The sequence below is a fragment of the Heloderma suspectum genome, chromosome 7, assembly GCF_057233095.1.
Source record: "Heloderma suspectum isolate Gila_16-S chromosome 7, 16-S_ref, whole genome shotgun sequence".
In the NCBI taxonomy this organism is placed as follows: Eukaryota; Metazoa; Chordata; class Lepidosauria; order Squamata; family Helodermatidae; genus Heloderma; species Heloderma suspectum.
The window spans coordinates 78,992,766-79,012,228 of NC_139464.1; the positions used below are offsets into that span (position 1 = coordinate 78,992,766).

The 19,463-nt window shown below is 39.0% G+C and overlaps 1 protein-coding gene across 4 annotated transcripts in view; it reads right to left on the bottom strand.

The window, feature by feature from the left end:
* The window catches only part of PNPLA8 (patatin like domain 8, phospholipase A2), a 48,962-nt gene that overhangs the window by 11,008 nt on the left and 18,491 nt on the right, over positions 1-19,463 (bottom strand). For all 4 annotated transcript variants that reach the window (XM_084810747.1, XM_084810749.1, XM_084810750.1 and 1 more), the window contains exons 6-8: positions 14,919-15,090; positions 13,890-13,947; positions 6,382-6,576 (exon numbers count right to left, since the gene is read on the bottom strand). In XM_084810747.1, the coding sequence (XP_084666873.1) occupies positions 6,382-6,576; positions 13,890-13,947; positions 14,919-15,090 (425 nt within the window). The remainder of the gene's footprint in view (positions 1-6,381; positions 6,577-13,889; positions 13,948-14,918; positions 15,091-19,463) is intronic.

Sequence of the window (19,463 nt, forward strand, 5' to 3'; positions counted from 1 at the left end):
AAAGATATCTATAAATACACAGACATGTGACAGGGAGGAGGCTCCCTGATGCATCTGTACCATATTCCAGTATATTTACAGAGGTGCATTTTCTCTTCAAACATTAGGATGGTTACCAGGAGACAGATGGTAGCATAAGCAGCACACTCATCTGCTGTGTGTACATTGAACTGATACTGACTAGAAATATTTACTAAATTTAAAATGGCATTTCCCTCACACTAACAGCAAGCCCTTCGATTTTCATTTGAAAGTTTTCTATTTAATAATTAATAATGTAAACCTATGTTTTTTTCTTCCATTCTGAAATTAAATATTTAAGACTCTAAGTATTATAAACACAATTCCTTTCACATAATGTTTTAATGTAACGACCACAATTTTTGTTTTGAAGGAATTACCCACAAGGGAAACAAAAGCACACTCAAATTGTCCTTCTTAACGTTTGCTTCCGTTACTACAAAAACAGCAATGATTTGGGCACAAAGATCTCTATTTCTACATGGTCAGACTTGCAGACATTCCAGGGATAAATGCAAACCTAGGATAAAATCCTGCACAAGTCTGCAGCATAAATTTCTAATAGCACACTGGCTATACTTCATCTTAAACAAAGTTTGATTCCTGTGTGCCGGCACCTTTAAAACTAATACACACCAATATGAAGAGTAGTTTAACAGTTTAACACACAGTAGATATCAATACAGGGACCTGGTTCACACATAACAGCAACCTATCTGTTTAAAAACTGAAGAGCTGTCATGCACGAGCCGGCATGCTGTCTGCAGTGGGCCCGCCTTTTCCACTTTTACCTCACAACCCACGATCAGCTGTGTCACAACCCGGCGGTTAGCACTCCACAAACTGTGAAGGAGCCAATCGTGGGTTGTGGGGTGAAAGAGGAAGAGGTGGGCGTGCTGCAGGCTCGTGCACAGCAACCCAGCAGTTATCATTACATGACAACAATGCCAGGGAGTATTCTAACCAGAGGAAGGATTTTAAAAGATGCAAGAGAAAAATACTAACAGCAATTGTAACAGAAAAAATTAAGTAAAGAAATCCAGTGGCTTGTACCATACAGAGGACTTTCAGGATGAGAGAAGGAGGTGGAGTGCACTGGCACCTCAAGGGGCCTCTTCCCCATTGTTCCACCAAGACACTTTTAAGCACAAGGGGAACATAAGTAAGTTGGCGCTTTTGGAAAGATAAATGGGGAAAAGCACCTTGCTTGCTGGTAAGATTATGCTCCTAAAGCTTTATTCTTGAAATAAGACCACTGTACATTTCAGAGTTGGAGTGAAATAACATCCCAAGGAAAGTCCCCCCTTACTACTTAGGCATCACAAGTCTTCTTTCAAATCTGCATGGCACAGCCTTTTTCTGTGCTCTGAGCACCTGCCTGAAACATGGGCTTAAGATCAATTTGAGATGTAGGATTCCCCCCCCCCTTTTATCTATTTGTTTCATATGCCACAAGACAGTCCAGAGACCTTTGATCATTACGCATACCTCATAGTGGGTGGTATTTCAGTCTACACTGTCTAATAGCTGTCTGAGTTGCTGAGACAGTTCAATGACTGCAACAGTTCTACTGACAGGTCATAATCAGAGCTGTGTCTGGAGCACTCTTTGCATCGAACTCCATGTGCTATAGAAATCCAGATTCTCTTAACTAACTCTCTCCTGCGGCCATAGTTGTCTTTACCATTCTAGTCAACCAAGACAACTGAGGTAAATCATATGAATCTAGAATTGCATAGATAAAATATTGTTATTAATGGGAAGAAATGTACACAATATCCAAAAGGATAAAATACAAAACAAAACAGTAATATAGCACTTACAGCATCAACTGTTATACTTCAGCCTTTTCTTTTAGAAGCTTCTGTTGTAAAGGTTATTTCATTTATTTTAAAAATGTACATCCTTTCTTGGTAAAAGAAAAACTCAAAATTAAAAAAAAAACTCAAGTGGCTAGCAATAAAGCAATTACAAAAAACAAAATAAAAAGCAGCAAGCCTGAACAATTTTAACAGGCACTAGGAGTCACCAAAGATAAATACTAACGCTAAATATAGTGCCAGCTCTCCGATGAGGCAGGGACCAGGTGAGACCCTTGCCTCAGGGCCAATCCAGACATTTTTGTTCTAGAGTAGGACAACTCTAGCGTGGGGGTTAAGGGGCTTTAATCCTTTCACCTCTGCTTTGGACCCAATCCAAAATGGGTGCTCCATGCCTACAATTTCTATTGCAAAATAATGAACCAATATTTTGCAAGGGGGTGGGGAGAGTTAAAGCCCCCCCAGCCCCCACACTAGGGTCCCAATCCAGATCAAGCACTCTGCACTTAAACTAGAGTAAAAATGAAAAATGTAGCTATTAGCTATGTCTTTAAAGACAGAAGATCAGGAGCGAGGCAGTGGATAGTGTTCCCCCAGTTGTTACTGTGCCTGCCTCCATCATTTGCCTACCCACCATAGAACACCACTGGAACAGCAATTCAGCTGACAAGTCTCTCTAGAGCACACAATTTTTTTTTTTTGCCATTCCATAAAGTTAATACCACTACAAAAGATGCCCTGCTCCTGATTATTGTTATGCATTAGAAAGAATGCAGGTTAGACATGCTTCTAAGCGTAATAAAACATATAGCCAATAATGAGTTACATTGGAATGGTTGCACATATCCCAACAACACTGAAAACATATGTACAAAAACCACAATACCACACAGAAAATTTAGAATTCTATGCATTCTGACTCCAAATTCCTTGTTGGACAATTTACACATGTTAAACAACTATCGACACTGCTGTGTCTAACTTGACTAGGAATCATCACAACTGAGGTGAATTAACTCTACCAAACATGCTTTCCAAATTAATCACTGTTTATTGCTAATCCAACTAGTAACTGTCTTATAATGGTTTTTATAAGTATTGTTCTTGCTCCTTTTTTTTTTTAACTCTGTTACCGACTTAATTTATTGCTTGCAACTTTATTGAATATTGTCTTTAAATTGAAAGCCACCTTGTGGTCTTGATGTTGAATGGCAGTGCAGAAAAGTTAATGCAATAGAATTATACCATCCATACTGGACAAAGCTCCAAATTATTATTTCATACATACTAGCTGAAGCCTGAGCCAAACTGGGCCCCTTTGGACTGTTTCTGGTGCTTCCTGAGGTTAAGTAGGCTTCCCTCTAAAGTGACCAGAACCAAACCTGGACTTCACACAAAGCTTTGTGCATGACTTGGTAACAATGGTCCACAAGGGACATAAAGGGATGAGTGCATCTGGTTTTGGCCACCCTTAACATGTAAATGCTGCTCTTGCACTAAAATCCCTGTACCTATTAATCTCACAGTTGGCAGGCTTAATCTCCTCAGAAGGCACAACTATCCCTGTAAATTTCATCCACTTCGGCCAAGAAATAAAAAAAACTATCAGCAGCTCCCTCTAAAAAAATAAAATCAAAATATTAAGTTGCATAGCAAAAAAGCTCTGCACCTATTTTTCGGATATATAGCAGGCATAATCCCTTCCTAAGGGGCTACTATGCCTGTAAATTTCATCCAGTTCTGGCAGAGAGAAAAAGTTACAGCCGTGTTTTGATTTCCTATGATAGTCAAAGAGAGGCATGAAGCTTCACATTTTTGAATCTCAACTCTGGTTCGGTACCAGAGTCAAAGCAGATGGCCTCTGAATCAGTCCAAGCTGAATCAGGCTGCTTTTCAAAACAGTGAAGCAGGGTCCAAGTCAAATCTTGGGGTCAATGCACACCTCTACTATACACCCGTGTCTCTCTTTAAAAAGAATATCAAAACCAGCTAAAAGCTGGCTTTGGATCAGTATACCACATGATATGAACATGACATGTGGTGGTTTCCTTTCAGGTCAGGGTGATTTTGCTGTTAATCTAGTCTTAGGGTTGTCATTGAAATTCCCAGATGTCTACATGCTTCTGACTTACATATGGGGTGCTCTGAGATTTGGATAGTCAGCAAAAATGGATGAGAGCACTTGCAGTTGGAAAAGATTTATACTTCACTATTAGAAAGACAAATCTCCCTTGCCAATTTTTCAACCGACAGGTTGAAATCTCAGCGTTCTCTCTACATTTGAACGTGTAGCCTAGGACACTTATTGGACATCTGGACTACATACACTGATCTGCATACTTCATTCTTATTCATCTCATAACTTTATAACCAATGAGCTGATATATGTTCCTCTTTGTATTCTAATTTCCTCCCCTACCCATCCCTGTTGTAGTTATACTGGTTAATATAAAACTCAATACAAATATAAATAATACAATTATAAAAAAATTGCCAGTTTAAGACCAGAGTTAAGGTTATCCCTTGTTGGCTCAAACTTCACAAAGCCAGGAACCTGGAAGCCAAGGATGACTGAACATGGGGCACGTCAGCTATAATATTGTGCAATATCACAAATTGTGCTTTCTTACATGCACCCACACTTTTCCTTGGTCTTTCAGGCCCAAATCCAGATGAAGAAGTTGGAGGGCCTGTGACCAGCAAAGATGCCTCATGCTGTCCTGGTCCTGTATTGCCTTATGAAGCATCTGAACCTTACTGTATTGCTAGAGGAGTCTTCCTGTGAGTTGACCCATGCCTGTCTGTTGCTTGTAAGCAAGCTCAATTTGTGATATTGCACACCATCATCACTGATCACGGGACACATTTGTTAAGACATCATCCTAAGCTTCTAATTACCTGGATTTGTGGAGTTTGAGTGAACATGGGATAGCCTTAACTCCAGTCTTAATCCAACAGGTTTCTTGATTTTTAAAAACCAAGGAAATTCAACAAAGAAATTACAGTGTTCTGAAAAAAAAACCAAAACATGAACTAAAAAACATAACACAAACAAGTCATTAGCTGAGCATATGTATACAAATGAACAGATATGCCCCTGTATGTTCAGAATCGCTTTTTTCTGAGTTGAGTAACCCTTCACAGGATTAGCATAGCTATTTCCTTTCCTTCCTCTCTTCAGCAGCGATCTGTCACACAGAGTGACACCCTCAGCCCTCAAAAATACTTCACTCTTGTCTTTCCCACTACCCCTCCCTCACTGTCAGAATGCTGTATGGAATTGGAATTCCTCTCAGTACTCTCAAAACCCTTGAGTACTGCAGCAGCATTCTAGCTTTAGAGTGAAACTGAGCATGCCCACATAACTTTCCCAGCAGTTGCTGCCATAGGATTTCAAGGGGCTGGTCAGAATTTCACCAAAGCAATGAAAGGTTTGGTGAAATTCCTTGACAAGCCTGAATAAAATACATCAGTAGTTTCCTCCAGAATCTGAAAGAAATACATGATACACCGAAGTAAAAAGTTTGCTTGAGTAAAAAGTACAAATATGTCAATTTTCAGCACAATTTAACTTGCTGTATCTGTGGCAATTTTTATCATACCAGTTTGAAATTTAGCATGGTTGCAGACTTCCTCAGGTAGATTATGGATGCCAACCTGCAATTATTAACTCTACAGGTGTCATTTTTATAAGTAGTAGACTTTTGAGGTTTATAATGGCAGAATCTTTTCTTGTTTTGGTACTCACTCCTTTGAGTACTTTAATACATAAAATAGAACTCTAAGGCCTGCTTTAAATATTTTTTCCTTCAGTGTTATGGGGGAAACAGCATATAGAAAATCTAGTTTTCATGTCCTTTCCTTATAGAAATGCTTTACTGGTTGCAAACTAGCAAGACTTGAAGGAGCCCTAAGACTCTCAATACTGTTACACATCAAGGCACTGGTATACTTAATAAACTTGTTTAGTAGGCTGGAGGAAGAACCAAAGACAATGAATTTTTAATGCCACATATCAAAGGGTTCTTGATTCCAGTAGAAACAATGATTAGCATTAGCATACAATCCTCAAAGTCGACTCCCTGCCATTAAGGTTTGTTAGCCTTATCTCAAAACATGCAGAACTTTACTAGAGATCATAGTACTGTAACACCCTTACAATCTGGTTAAAACAATCCACAAAATCAGACTGTTCATTGAACTACTGAAGTCCATATTGCAGTATGAACAGAGCAGAGTATTCCATTGTGCGAATTCCTGGCAAGGAGCCATGGCTAGTCCTGGCTCCCTTGTGTACACAATCCTATTACATACAAAATTATAATATTTCTTTATTATTTATTTAAATCTAAATAAATATTTCCTATAAATATAAAACATGTATGTGTCATGTGAAGTGATATGGATTCTTGTTGGAAGTTATTTACTATTAGTATCCAACTGCGCAACCTTACTTAACCATTCCCAATTGATCAACTTTCTCTACAGTTCACTATCCACGTGGAAGTCAAATTATTTAAAGTAAAACATTACAACTGACCTGATGAAGTTCATTATCCAATACATACTCCTGGAAGTAGCCTGGCGCAGCAGATGATGCTCTGATAGCTTGCCATAATTTATACTGGCAACCTCCAAGATAGTGAGACTTGACTCCAGGGAGGTGATTGTAATTTCTAAATACGAAGGCTTTCAGTGGTGTCCCTCTGCTTACAACGGTGCTTATAGCAGCCACCTAACAACACAGGAAACAAAACATTGACACTTATCTGATTCCAGCACAGTTTTCTACAACTTCAGTGGTTAGAAATAGGATGTATGCCATTCACTTTTGTATGCCACACTTGGTATTTCCTTCAACTGAAACAAAATATGAATGTCTACATATAATTAAGGGTGCAATCCTATGTCTCATAGACAGCATCTGGGGGACATAGGGTATTTCAGTTTTTGGGATCTGAGGTTGGAACCAGGGATCTGACCTTGGAGCCCCAAAACTGCGCTCCCCACCCCCTTGTAGCTGGTGCAGTTCTCCCCACACCAGCTATGCCTCTGCACCTGGAAATGGAGCACGGAGATGATGAAAAGGGGGCAGTCCTGGGGATGGGGTGGAGACCACAGAAGCTGCTTTATGCAGCTTCCTATGTGCATCCCAGCCTCCTTCCCTACCCATCCCCCAAGCTGCACCTAGACAGGTGAAACTGCCTGTCTAGGGAAAACCAGCCAGAGCACAGAACTGCCTCCGTGCTCTGGCTGCCCTGCTCTGGATATTCGGCAGCCTCCAACTTCGGAGGCTGCCGACTATCAAGACAGGATTGCATCCTAAGAGCATAATAAACATTACCAAGTGAAAACTATTACCACTCTTAATAGACAAAGAGAGAAACTAGGATAAGTGCACGGTGTTTAGATGTTCTTGTCCAAGCTCTTTATAAGCAAGAAATTATTTGCATCCAGAAATGTTTATAATGTTTAAAAACCACATATTTTTTTAAGGAGGAAAAACTAGGATAGACTGCAAATTAAAGGACTGGACAACCCTGCTAAATGTAAGATGTTTTCTAAATTACTCAAAATGCTAATGCACACTTAGCATTTAATGTTCCTGTAGTCCTTTTGAATGACAAGAATATGAGCAAGTTTAGTCATCCATGGTATTTTAGCAAGTGGTTGGTTGGATCTGTACAGAAGGAAGAATGTATTCTAGCATACTTTTCTTTCATTTTTAAAGGACGGCATTTCCCCAATATTATGGTATACATTAGGAGACAAAGGGCTGCTTCAGACTTAATAAACTCTGCTTAACAGACCATGGTTTACTAAACTGAGAACTACTATTGGGCCCATGCATTCCGCCCCGAAACTGTTGTTTAATATCAGTTTACAAATCAGGATATGAAACTATAATCCTTCCAGTTTTATGTCTTAAATGTCTCTAAAAAGCTATTTCCAAAACAAAGCACATGTAATTCAATGTTCTTTTTGAAAGGCACACGAGAACAAGCTGCCATTTCATTCATCTCACCTTTTACATGCTGCAGCTACATAATTTTTTCTGGTTTATTTGTATTTCAGGTTATAGACCACAAGAGCTCTTAGAGCAGCTTACTAGAAAAATTACGAAGTAACCTAAACGCAATTCTGCGCATAGCTGCCCATCATGCCTCAAACTGCCGCTGATAATCCCTTTATTATATCTTACTTCAGTTTCCTTCTCAAAACCTACCTTTTCCATGAAGCCTTTGGCATCTCAGAGGTCACTTTCTAGGAGGTGAGGATAAATGATTTGGGTTGTGTTAAATTTTACTTTGGGATGCATATACCCAGTTCTGTATTCATTTATACATATTTAACCATTGTTGGCATGGTTGAGTATGCTCGATAACAACTGGTGTCCAAACAAAACACTGGGTCAGATGTGATGGTATGCCAGGTTGTAGAGGATATTTCCTTGGAAGTGTATAGTTTGTATTGGCCTGAAGCTTATTGTGGGGTGGACAATTCCAGTTGCATATTTATTTCTATTTAGGCTGAGTCTTATTGGCATAGGAGTGCCATGCCTGACAGTGTCGTTCACCTAAATGAAGCCCGGGCCATCCTAAACCAGCCATAATAAGATGTGGCTCACCAAATAATACACCCACGCCTTCCAAATACATCCCACAATAAGCAGTTTGTAGAACAGACTCTCCTAGAGGTTTGGATGTATGGTTTTGGGTGGCTCACTGCGGGGAACCTCCAGTTCTGCATTCATTCCTACATACATCAGGTATTACTGGCATTTTGGTGCCATGTCTGACAGTGTCTTTCACTCCAACAAAGCACTGGGCTAGATGTGAGGCTATCTTGTAGAGGCCACTCTCTCTGGGGCTTTGGTATATAGTTCGGGTGAACACCATTAGGTCCTTATTCCATTATATATATTTTGGCTATTATTGACATGATGGCAGTATGCTAGTGTCCAAACAAAATATTGGGCCAGAAGCAATGCTGTGACCACCCAAGGATTCATATAAATTGTGATTGCACACAAAACCGTGTGACTACCTTGCTAAAATTCTCCTTCGGCATTACTCATCCCATATGGTAAAAAATTTTGTCCTTGTTTGTGGACTTAAAAGCTAAAAAAACATGTGTGACGAAACCCCTCCTCTCTTCACCCAGCCTATTGTCCCTTAAGACAGGAGGGGTTTGCCTTTGCTTCAGCCTAGGCAGATTGTTCCCACCCACCTCAGGCTTCCACCTTTTACCACCTTTATTATACTCCTTTTTTCCTAGAATATAATTGTGCGAGTTGTGCCCTTTTTTAACTTCTACCTAGGTTAAGTATAAATAGCATGATGAGAACTTAAGTACAGACTCAATGTAAAAGAATCAAAATAATGTATTTAGATTACTATAAAGATTGAATTTTAAAAAATTTCTTGAATATGATGTTCTTTTTCCTAGTTACTTTATATGTTAACCTCTTAACCTAACCTACACTAAACTAAGGCCTAAAACTACTAGCCACCACTCCCTATCCAGAGGAGATGTTTTTATCTCAGAGAGCAAATCCCTCCCTCATCTCTCTTCAAACTGCCTCTTTTTACGCATTCTAACTTACTCCAGCACCCCTCCCATCAGCATCCTCACTGACCAATCACACGCCCCCAGGCACTCAGCCCCTTACACTGTTCCATACGTTCTCACACAACCACCAGGCAACCTCCAATGTATGGAGAAGCTATAAACCCTTAACAATGTGTTTATACAAATAAAACCATGGGGCGGTTCTGCCACAATGTTTATCCATATTCTGCCCGAAAAGGAACACTGCCTACTGGGATCCATATGTGCCAGGTTTCAGATGTTTAACGAAAAGTGCTCCATTTTTGCCATAACCACTATGCTATTCCGGTCATCCTCTGAGACTCTTCTCTGGGTGCCCCTGCCTGCCTTCCTGAAAAGGAAGCACCTTCGCTGCATAGCACTACCCCAGTGTGAGGCTGGTGCCAGGCAAAAACATATTTACCAAAACTTTTAAAAGCCAGTCTAAATGGCATATTATCTTGTTGATCCATCTGGATGTTTTCTGTTTTAACTGTTACTTTTTTCAAATGCTTATTTTTGTATTATTTAAAATAATCAAAAATAAAAAACATTATTATAAGCCTCCCTAGAAGTTGTGAAACTGAAGGATGGGTATTAGATAGGAGACCAGACCTTAGTTTGATTCTAGGCAAAAGTGACAGGAATCAGGACATGAATCATGCCCTGCCTAGCTCTGTCTGGCTTTATAAGCCTGCCTTTTGCAGACTTGTAAGATATCGATTGGTTCATGGTACAAGATGGGGTAGAAACACCTTTGCCCAATCCTGAGCATTTTGGGGTTGAAGAAAAAGGAGAAAAGCCTGGGTGTCTTTTCTTTTGGTTCTATTCCTGCTACTCTTGCTCCTCACCCCCATAAATGTCCGCTTCTAAGGCACAGACCTGCTCCAACCATTTGCTTTTTTGTCAGATTTAGAAATGCATTTTTATCTTTTAAATTTCAAGTGATCAGATTTCCTAGTTTAAAAAATGGTCATTATTGACTGGGTTCGCACAACACAACAACCCATCATGGGTGACAAGCCATGGTGGGTTGTCATGTTGTGCGAACCTGGACTGATTCCCACAAGGTGGCTTGTGCAGGGGCAACAAGCCACCCTAACAACCCATGGCTTGTCCTAGGGGCTATTCAACCCACAATGAGTTGGCGTGTCTTACGAACCTGGCACTGCCAACCTATCGTGGGTTGTGGGCATTGTTGAGTGAGCCACTTGGCAAGAGCAGCAGAAACTCTTGGCGTTCTTGCTAAGCGATCTGGCCCATAAGCGAGTAACAGCCCCTCCAATGGTGCCCAAGCCATTGGGGGGGGGTGTCACTGACTCACTGCCCCCTTTTAATTTTTTTCAGGCCGACATTTGCACAAATGGGGTAGAAAAGGTTTTGTTCTTATTTTTTCTGCCGCATAATGTGTGCAGATGACCCTGTATTTTTTTATTTTATTTTTTCTCGTTGGATTTTCAGAGTTGCACAAGTGCACAGCTCTGACTCCCCAAAATAGATAGGCTTGCCTTATCTGGTACCTTGTATGTTTCAGCTGTCAAACATGCAAGGTAACTGACAAGAGAGGACTGTGTATACGCTGATTTTACACCCTTTTACAGTTGGCAGGTAGGGCACCTTGGGGGTGCCCTGCTAAGGATGCCTACTTGCCTGAGTCCCCAGCAAGTGTGCTTCATAGAGAAGTACAAGCCACCCCCTTTTCCACACGCTTTCATCTTAGCTGAAGCCACATTCAACAGCTGTCAAAGGAGCTGTCAAAGGTTGCCACGATTAGTGCAAACAGGAGGGAAAAGAGGTGGCGTGTAGATCACTGTGAAAAAGGGTCTCTATGACAAAGAGAAACTCTTTTTCTGAGATTTACACATCACCCTCTTTTCCTTCCCATTTGCACCAACTGCAGCAACCTTTCACAGCTCCTTTGACAGCTGTCAAATATAGCCATGGCTCAGGCGAAACAGTGCAAAAAAGGGAGTGATTGCCCCATGGGTTGGAGCAATACATAAAACCCTGGTGATCACCCTGCTAAGAGGGAGATCTGCACCCCTTTTCCCCACCTGTCAACTGTAAAATCAGCCTATATACAGTCCCCTCTTGTCAGTAACCTTGCATGTTTGACAGCTGAAACATACAAGGTACAAGACAAAGCAAGCCTATCTATTTTGGACAGTTTGAGTTCTGCACTTGCGTACCTCTGAAAATTCAACAAAAAAATAATTTAAAAGAAAGGGGGCATATGTGAACATTACTGGGGCCAAACAAATAATTTAAAAAATTGACCCAATTTACACAAATGTGGGGAGGGAAACATATTTTTAAAAGCCAGAAGCTGCGACCAGAGTCGCAGTTCCCATGCTAACAGGGACCTGGCAGCAGACAAGACGGGCTCTGCCGCCAAGTCCTCTGGGATACCTGCCAGGACCAACAGGAGAACTGAGGGGGAAGGAGTGAGAGAACAACCCATGATGACCTGATTGTCTGTCAGGCTCACCATGGGTTGTTCAGACAACAACCCTCACTGCGTGATTTATTTTGCAGGGTGGGTTGCTGTCTCGTGTGAACTCAGCCATTAATTGCATTAATAGGCCAATGAATGTAGAAGTCTTTGCACCTACCTATACATGTAAATGCTATTTTGCTACATGCTGATGGTTAACAGATATCTGTTTTTTTATAGGAAAAATGCCAAACTGAAATTGGCCACAGCGGGATTTACAGTATGAATTTTGACTAATGCCTCCTGAGAGAAGTTACAGTCCCTAAGGCCCGTAACAAAACAGTAGTGAGGCCCCATTGAAAAAAAAAATCTAAATTAGTTCAAACACGTTTGAACAGCTTTCACCCAGTGCAACATTTACCATTTCTGGGCATGATACTGGAGAAATTCCAGGTAGTCTTGGATGACACTGATTACTTGGATCCATTTCAATCTATTTCCCAGCTTGGTTATAGAACTGAAACAGTCTTGGTCACCCTGGTGGAACATTTTGCAGGGGAATGGACAGAAGGACTGCATCTCTGTTGGTTCTCCTGGATCTCAGAAGCTTTTGATATCTGACTGGGTTAGTACTTGGAGGCACAGTATTATGGCGGCAGAAGTCCCTCCTGAAGGGATGGACCCGGAAGGTTGTGCTGTAGGACTACTATCCTAACCCCATGGCCATTGCTTTTGGGATTCTCAAGGTTCTCTCATCTCCCATGCTGCTTAGCATCTACTTGAAACAACTAGAAGTCATTGTGAAGTTTGAGCTGAAGTGTCATCAGCGTGCAGACCACATGCAGTTCTACCTCCTTTCCATTCTCCTGCCCCGGGGAAGCAATGAAATCCCTGAAAAAGTGTGTGGATGCAGTTTCAGAATGGATGAGGCAAACAAACCGAAACTAAATCCAGATAATATGAAGGTACTGCGGGTGGGGAAACCTGCTGATCTGGATGGAGGTGTGCAGCCAGTTTTGGATGGGGATGCACTCCCCCTGAAAAACGAAGTTCACAGCTTAATGTTTTCCTGGCCTTGGCACTGTCAACAGATGCAGAGCTAGCATCAGTGGCTAGAAGTGTCTCTTATCAGCTTTGGCTGATTTAACAGCTAGAGTAAGCAGATCATGCCGCACACATACATGCCCGGGTCATCATTAGACTATTGTAATGTGTTCTACATGGGGCTATCGTTGAACACAGCCTGGAGGCTTCAAAAGAGGCCACCAGCCCAGTGGCTTGTGGTAATTAATACAATATAGCTATCTACCTACAATATAGGTATCAGCTACACTGGCTGCCAATCTGATTCCAGGGCCTATTTAGAGTGCTGGTAGTTCAAAGCCCTAAACAGTTTGGGACCAAATTATCTGAAGCACTGCTTGCACCTGTATAAGCCTGCCCAGGCCTTAAAATCAGCCCTAGGCAGCCAGGCACTAGAGACAGGAATTTTGCAGGGATGGCCCCAGGTTTCTTAAACTCCCTGCCTAGGAAAGTACATATGGCCCCAGTGCTGACTATTAAACAGGCCCTGAACACTTTTTTGTTCCAAACAGCTTTTCAGTGATTCTTTTACTTCTGTTTTATTTATATTGTTTTTCTGCTAATATTGCTTTCTTGCTGTTGTAACACTTCTAGATACTGTAGTGTTTTACAGATTATGGTTTTACTGTTTGTAGCAAGTTACAATGAATTTTATCAGTTTTAAAAAGCCATGAGCCATCTTTGGAGAGTCAATCCTTGATGGCCTATGAACATCAAGATAAATAAAAGTTGGGTGACTGCAGCGGACTCAAGTTTAATGAAACTGCGAAAGTAACAGCCAAACTGACTAAGTACTAGGCTATCCAAATGGAGGAAATGAGCATTTGACTAAGGGTTTTTTTTTATGAGAGTGGGGGGAGAGTTGATATAAATATTGTGTAAGACATGATTATCTAACCCGCTTGCAGTATATTTTAAAAAGAATAAAAAAGTACATTTACCTTAGGGCATCTGGGATTTCTTGCTGTTTCAATCATAATATTTAATCCCATTCGCTCTCTAGACAAATAAGACAAATTACTGAAGTTATTATTTTTGAATATGCTGTTCTTTAGCACTATAAAGAAATGCAGCTGTTTTCTGCACCCATCTCTCTAGCTGGATAAGGATCAATATGTGCAAACATGTGCTATGTGCTTGTTGACAATACAGATCCCAATTCAGAAGCTTGTGTGTGCACACGCACACACAAAGCACCCAAATAATAGAACGCAGCATCCCTGAATTCTGTATGATTTCTACAACCAGTGGTTACAACAGCTGATGAATGCTCAAAACTAAATCTTGTTTGTCAACTCTTTAAGTTACATCTTTTTAATTAAAATCCGATATTTTAATTTTATTGATAATTACTATTGCTAACAAATATTTATTTTAATAACCTATGCTCTTTGTTTCTTCGAACCGCTTCAGTAAAATGACTGCCTCCTTCCACATCATTTATGTTTTCCCATTTTTGTTTCTTTTTAGGGAACTGATGAATTGCAACCACATTTTTTAAATGTAATACTTAAGAAGATGAGTGCACCTCATAGTATTTTATTTTAGCATTTTTCTTAAAAGACAAAATTGCTCAGGTGATTTATAAGTGATCTGTAGCAACAAAAGTAAATTACAATCGATAGCACTATGGAGCACTTGGGCATATATTCAGAAAACAGAGCTCAATGTATTAACTCCATTTATTTAGTAATAGAAAAGAATGACATTAAAAGGCTTTCAAATACTTGGGCAGCCTGAACACAAAGAGTCTCTTGAAGAATTTGCTATAGTGACCTATACATCCACTCTAAAAATAGCTTTCGTCATATATATTTGCAATAGCTGTCAATGAACCATTAAGTATAATGTTATTTTGTGGAGTTGTGCTGACATGGCTATAGTGATACAAATCCTTAAAGTATACTTTGATACACCCTGAAGGAAGCAAAATTGCCAAAGATTTAGATACCCTGATAAGTGTAACTTACTTAAGAATAGTCTCCCAGATTTCACTATCATAAAATGCATGGCTCCAGCCCATTTTAACTGTCCCAACAATGACATTTTGCTTGAACACATCAGTTCCTAATTTGCGATAAAGCTCTTCACACTCATCCAGAGGGATATGGAATAACCCCAACATAAATGCCAATATAGCACCTGAAAACAAAAAATATTTATAAATTTGAAACATGGTATTTTATATGACCACCACCTAATGGATCCTTACAGCAACCTTCTCCAATCCAGTGCCCACCAGATGTAGCAGACACACCAGCCAGCATAGTGATCGTGGAGTTGTACTCAAACACATCTGGGGGAACCAATTTGAGGAAGGCTGCTTTATAGTATTCCTGCTTAAAGAGGTCTTTTAACAGTCATTTTTGTTAAACTCAGAATAGTTTTGGTGTCAAGATTATTATTTTCAGTGCTAACAATGTAAACCAGGTTTTTGTCAGACAAGTTGTTAGGAGCCTGGAGAAAACAGAAGGGTTTAGAAACTGAGAGATACATGCTAATGTGCAATGTATGTAGCATTCATTTATAGCACCACCTAGTGTTCATGAAAACAACATGACCCTGAAATACACAACTGTACACCAGAATTAACTTTAGGAATATATTCAGTACTGATCAACTTCCAGTAAGGAGCCATGTCGTCCTGGCAGTGACTTGCGGAGCTCCGCAGGTCATGTCTTGCACAGAGCTGTGAAAAGGTTGAGAAACCTCCCCCACCCCCAGAAATAAGGGTGAAGCCTGCAGTACCATCTGGATGACATCTTAGAAGAACAGCTGCCTTTGCGGAGGATGCAAAGGGGCTCAAAACTAAGGTCAGTCGCTGGAGATAAACACCTACTGAAATGCTGTTTTGAAACTCTTAATTAATTAAGAGAATATAAGGACGGGCGTGCTCCAATCTTAGATACCATTTGGAAATTTAAGCTACCAGCAAGCACCACCTGCACAGGAAAAAGCGAAAGTATGGCAGTTGTATAAATCTAACCTGAATTAAAATCAAGGAGTTGCAGACTTTTACAAAGTGAATTTAGCTCAAAAGGTCCTTTCAAAAGAAGAAAAAAAAAGAGTATTAAGACTGTTTGCATTTCTGAATAAGTATTACAGTCTAATTAACGTTCTATTTCTTTAAATCATTGTTTGAAGGTTTTAATGTTTGAATTTATATGGCCGAAACCTATGTTTTTGTCCAGTTGCTTTTATCTTCTTCATGACCTTGAGAAAGTGACGAAGTCAAAATATATAAATCTTGGGCAGAAAGCCTGGAATAGGCTGGAACAAGATCAACTTGTGGGCTGATTGAGTGAAATTTAGTAAAGAAGGGGTATTGCTGACACCTGTTGGATGTTAAAAAATCAGCAGCTTATGAAACATCTTTCTTCTTTTCATGTTCTTTTTTATTTTTATCTTTCTATTTTTGATACTGAGAGAGATCTCTTTTGGCATTGGAGGATCAATAACTTACTGGATATCCAGATAGATTAATTTATAAAGGAAGTAATGAAGAAGATAATTGAATGAGTGTTATGAATTTGGATAAACCAGCAAAGGATATCAAAACAACTCGTAGTAGAGCAAATACCTGGGAGATGCCTACAGAGCAACCAAGTAGAAATACTAAATCCAGGAAAGGCTCCTTAAAAGAGACTCCGACAGGAGCTACGAAATTATCAGTGAAAGCAACATCTATAAGCAAGGAAGAGGTACCTGAGCAGAAGCAAGATATACAAAATATGGCCTTGGATGAACAAACACAGAATATTACAGATGCTATAAGCAAAAAGATGGAGGCTTTTGAACTGCACATAGAACAAAGGATGGGCACCTTTGAACAACGTATAGAAAAATGGATGGAAAGACAAGTATTGGAAGTAAAGGAGATTAAAGACAAGAAAGAAGAATTGAGACAAGAATTTAAGAAATTAGATGATGCATTAAATCAAAGAACAGAAGAATTTAAAATAATGACAGAGTGGAAGTCCTGGAAAATAATGCAGAAATTGTAACTACAGAGTTAGAATGTGAGCAGGATGCCTTAGCTTGGTTTGAGCTTAAAGACAAGGAACACTCGTTACGTTTTAGAGGGGTCGCGGAAAGTTATGGCAGCACAGAACCTGACCTCAGAACGGAATAGGTAAAGACTATAGCAGCCTTTTTGAGTAAAGAAGAGAAAATAATGGAAATGGAACTAGATCGAGCTTATAGACTGAATTCGACATATGCAAAAACAAAAGGTCTACCCAGAGATATTATTGTCCATTTTGTAAAGAAAACTACAAGGGAGTCAATTCTCCAGCAGCACTATAAAACTAAATTGAAGATGGTGGGCAAAGAGATTATCGTCATGAAAGAAATTCCTGGAAGATTTCTGAGGAAAAGGAGAGATTATGTATTTTTAATAACAATCCTCAAACAGAAAAAGATTATGTTTAGATGGGAATTCCCAGATGTGGTCTTTTCTTGCAGGGAACAGAGATTTAAGTTGAACTCAGTTCAAAAAGCAAGAGAGTTCTTTCGAACTTATGGAAAAGACTGGACAGACCTACAACCTGATGTACAGGAAGAGGACAGCACACAGGGTACAACAGGTGGAAATTAAGAATGTGCCTTAATCTTATATTTTTAAAAAAATGGATTATAAATTTTAACTTGGAACATTAATGGGGCGAATACTCCTCAAAAGAGAAATAAAATATTTTATTATTTACAAAAATTAAAACATGATATAATATGCTTACAAGAAACTCATATTAAGAAAGAATATAGCAAATATTTAATTAATCTGGACTTTGGAGAAAATTTTATAAAATGGGTGAAATCGGTATATACTGATCAAAAGGCTTAAATAATTATAAATGGGTATTTGACTAAACTTTGTGAGATACAAAGAGGAACAAGACAAGGTTGCCCATTGTCACCGCTATTGTTTATATTGGTTTTAGAACTACCGAAAAGAGATATTAGACAAGATGATCGAATTACAGGAATAAAGATTAAAAAGGAGAAATATAAGCTGAGGGCCTTTGCAGATGACTTGGTGTTTACCTCGGAAGAACCTTTAAAGGGAATTGAAATGTAATGAAAAAATTAAAAGAATCTGGAGCAGTGGCAGGGTTCAAAGTTAATAAACAGAAAACAAAATTTTTAACAAAGAATATGAATGTTCAAGGAAAAAAAAGTTGATGGATACGACTGGCTTCCAAATTGAAAAGAAAGTAAAATATTTGGGAGTCTTTTTGACAAATATGAATTGTACGCTTTTTCAAAGTAACTATGTTAAAGTGTGGAATGAAATTAAACAAGACCTATTAAAATGGGAAAAATTACAACTATCACTTTTGGGAAGAATTGCAGTGATCAAAATGAATGTATTACCTAGAATGTTATTTTTGTTTCAAATGATACCCATTATTACATCGGATTTACCTTTTAAGCAGTAGAAGAGAGATATAACAAAGTTTATATGGCAAGCAAAAAACCCCAAGAGTTAAAATAAAAATTTTACAAGATGCGAAGGAAAGAGGTGGTTTGGGATTACCAGATTTTAAAACTTATTTTTCTGCCTGCTGCTTGATGTGGATGAAGGAATGGATGACGTTGAAAAATAGAAGACTTTTAGAACTAGAAGAACATAAATTGAGATATGGGTGGCATGGTTATTTGTGGTATGATAAAACAAAAGTGAATGTAGATTTTAATAATCATTATATAAGAAGGGCTGTATTAAGAATTTGGAATAAATATAAATTAAGGCTCTATCAAAAAACACCACGATGGGTATCTTCACAAGAAGCAATGCATTTAAGAGAATTTGATAGCATGCATAAATGGATAAGATATAAGGATTTGCTGGAACTGTCACAAGGGGAATATAAGTTAAAATCAAGGGAAAACTTATTGGAAGAAGGTCATGTATGTCAGTGGTTTTCATATTTGCAAATTAAAGGAAGGTTTAAAATAGATGAGGAAAATGGCGGATTTGAACAAACAGAATCTGAGTTTGAAACAGCACTGTGTACAAATGATGAACATGTTATTGCTAAACTGCATAAATTACTGTTAAGGTATGAGACAGAGGATGAACAAGTAAGATTGTATGATAAAATGGGCACAAAATGTTGGTCATAATATATCAATGGAAGAGTGGGAAAGTATGTGGGGAAAAGATTTAAGATTTACTTTATGTACAAATCTTAAAGAGAATTTTTATAAGATGATGTATAGATGGAATATGTCACCGTTTAAATTGTCTAAAATGTATAAAGGTGTTTCTGGAAAATGTTAGAAATGTGAAGATCAAGAGGGAACATTTTATCATTTATGGTGGACTTGTAAAAAAGCTAAAACATTTTGGAAATGAATACAGTCTTTAGCTCAAAGAATATTAAAGTCTACTACAGAATTAAAGCCAGAAACTTTTTTATTGGGACTAACAGATAAACACGTAAAAGAGAAGGGGGGAACCCTCTTTCTCTACATAACGACTGTAAGGTTATTGCATGCACAAAAGTGGAAGA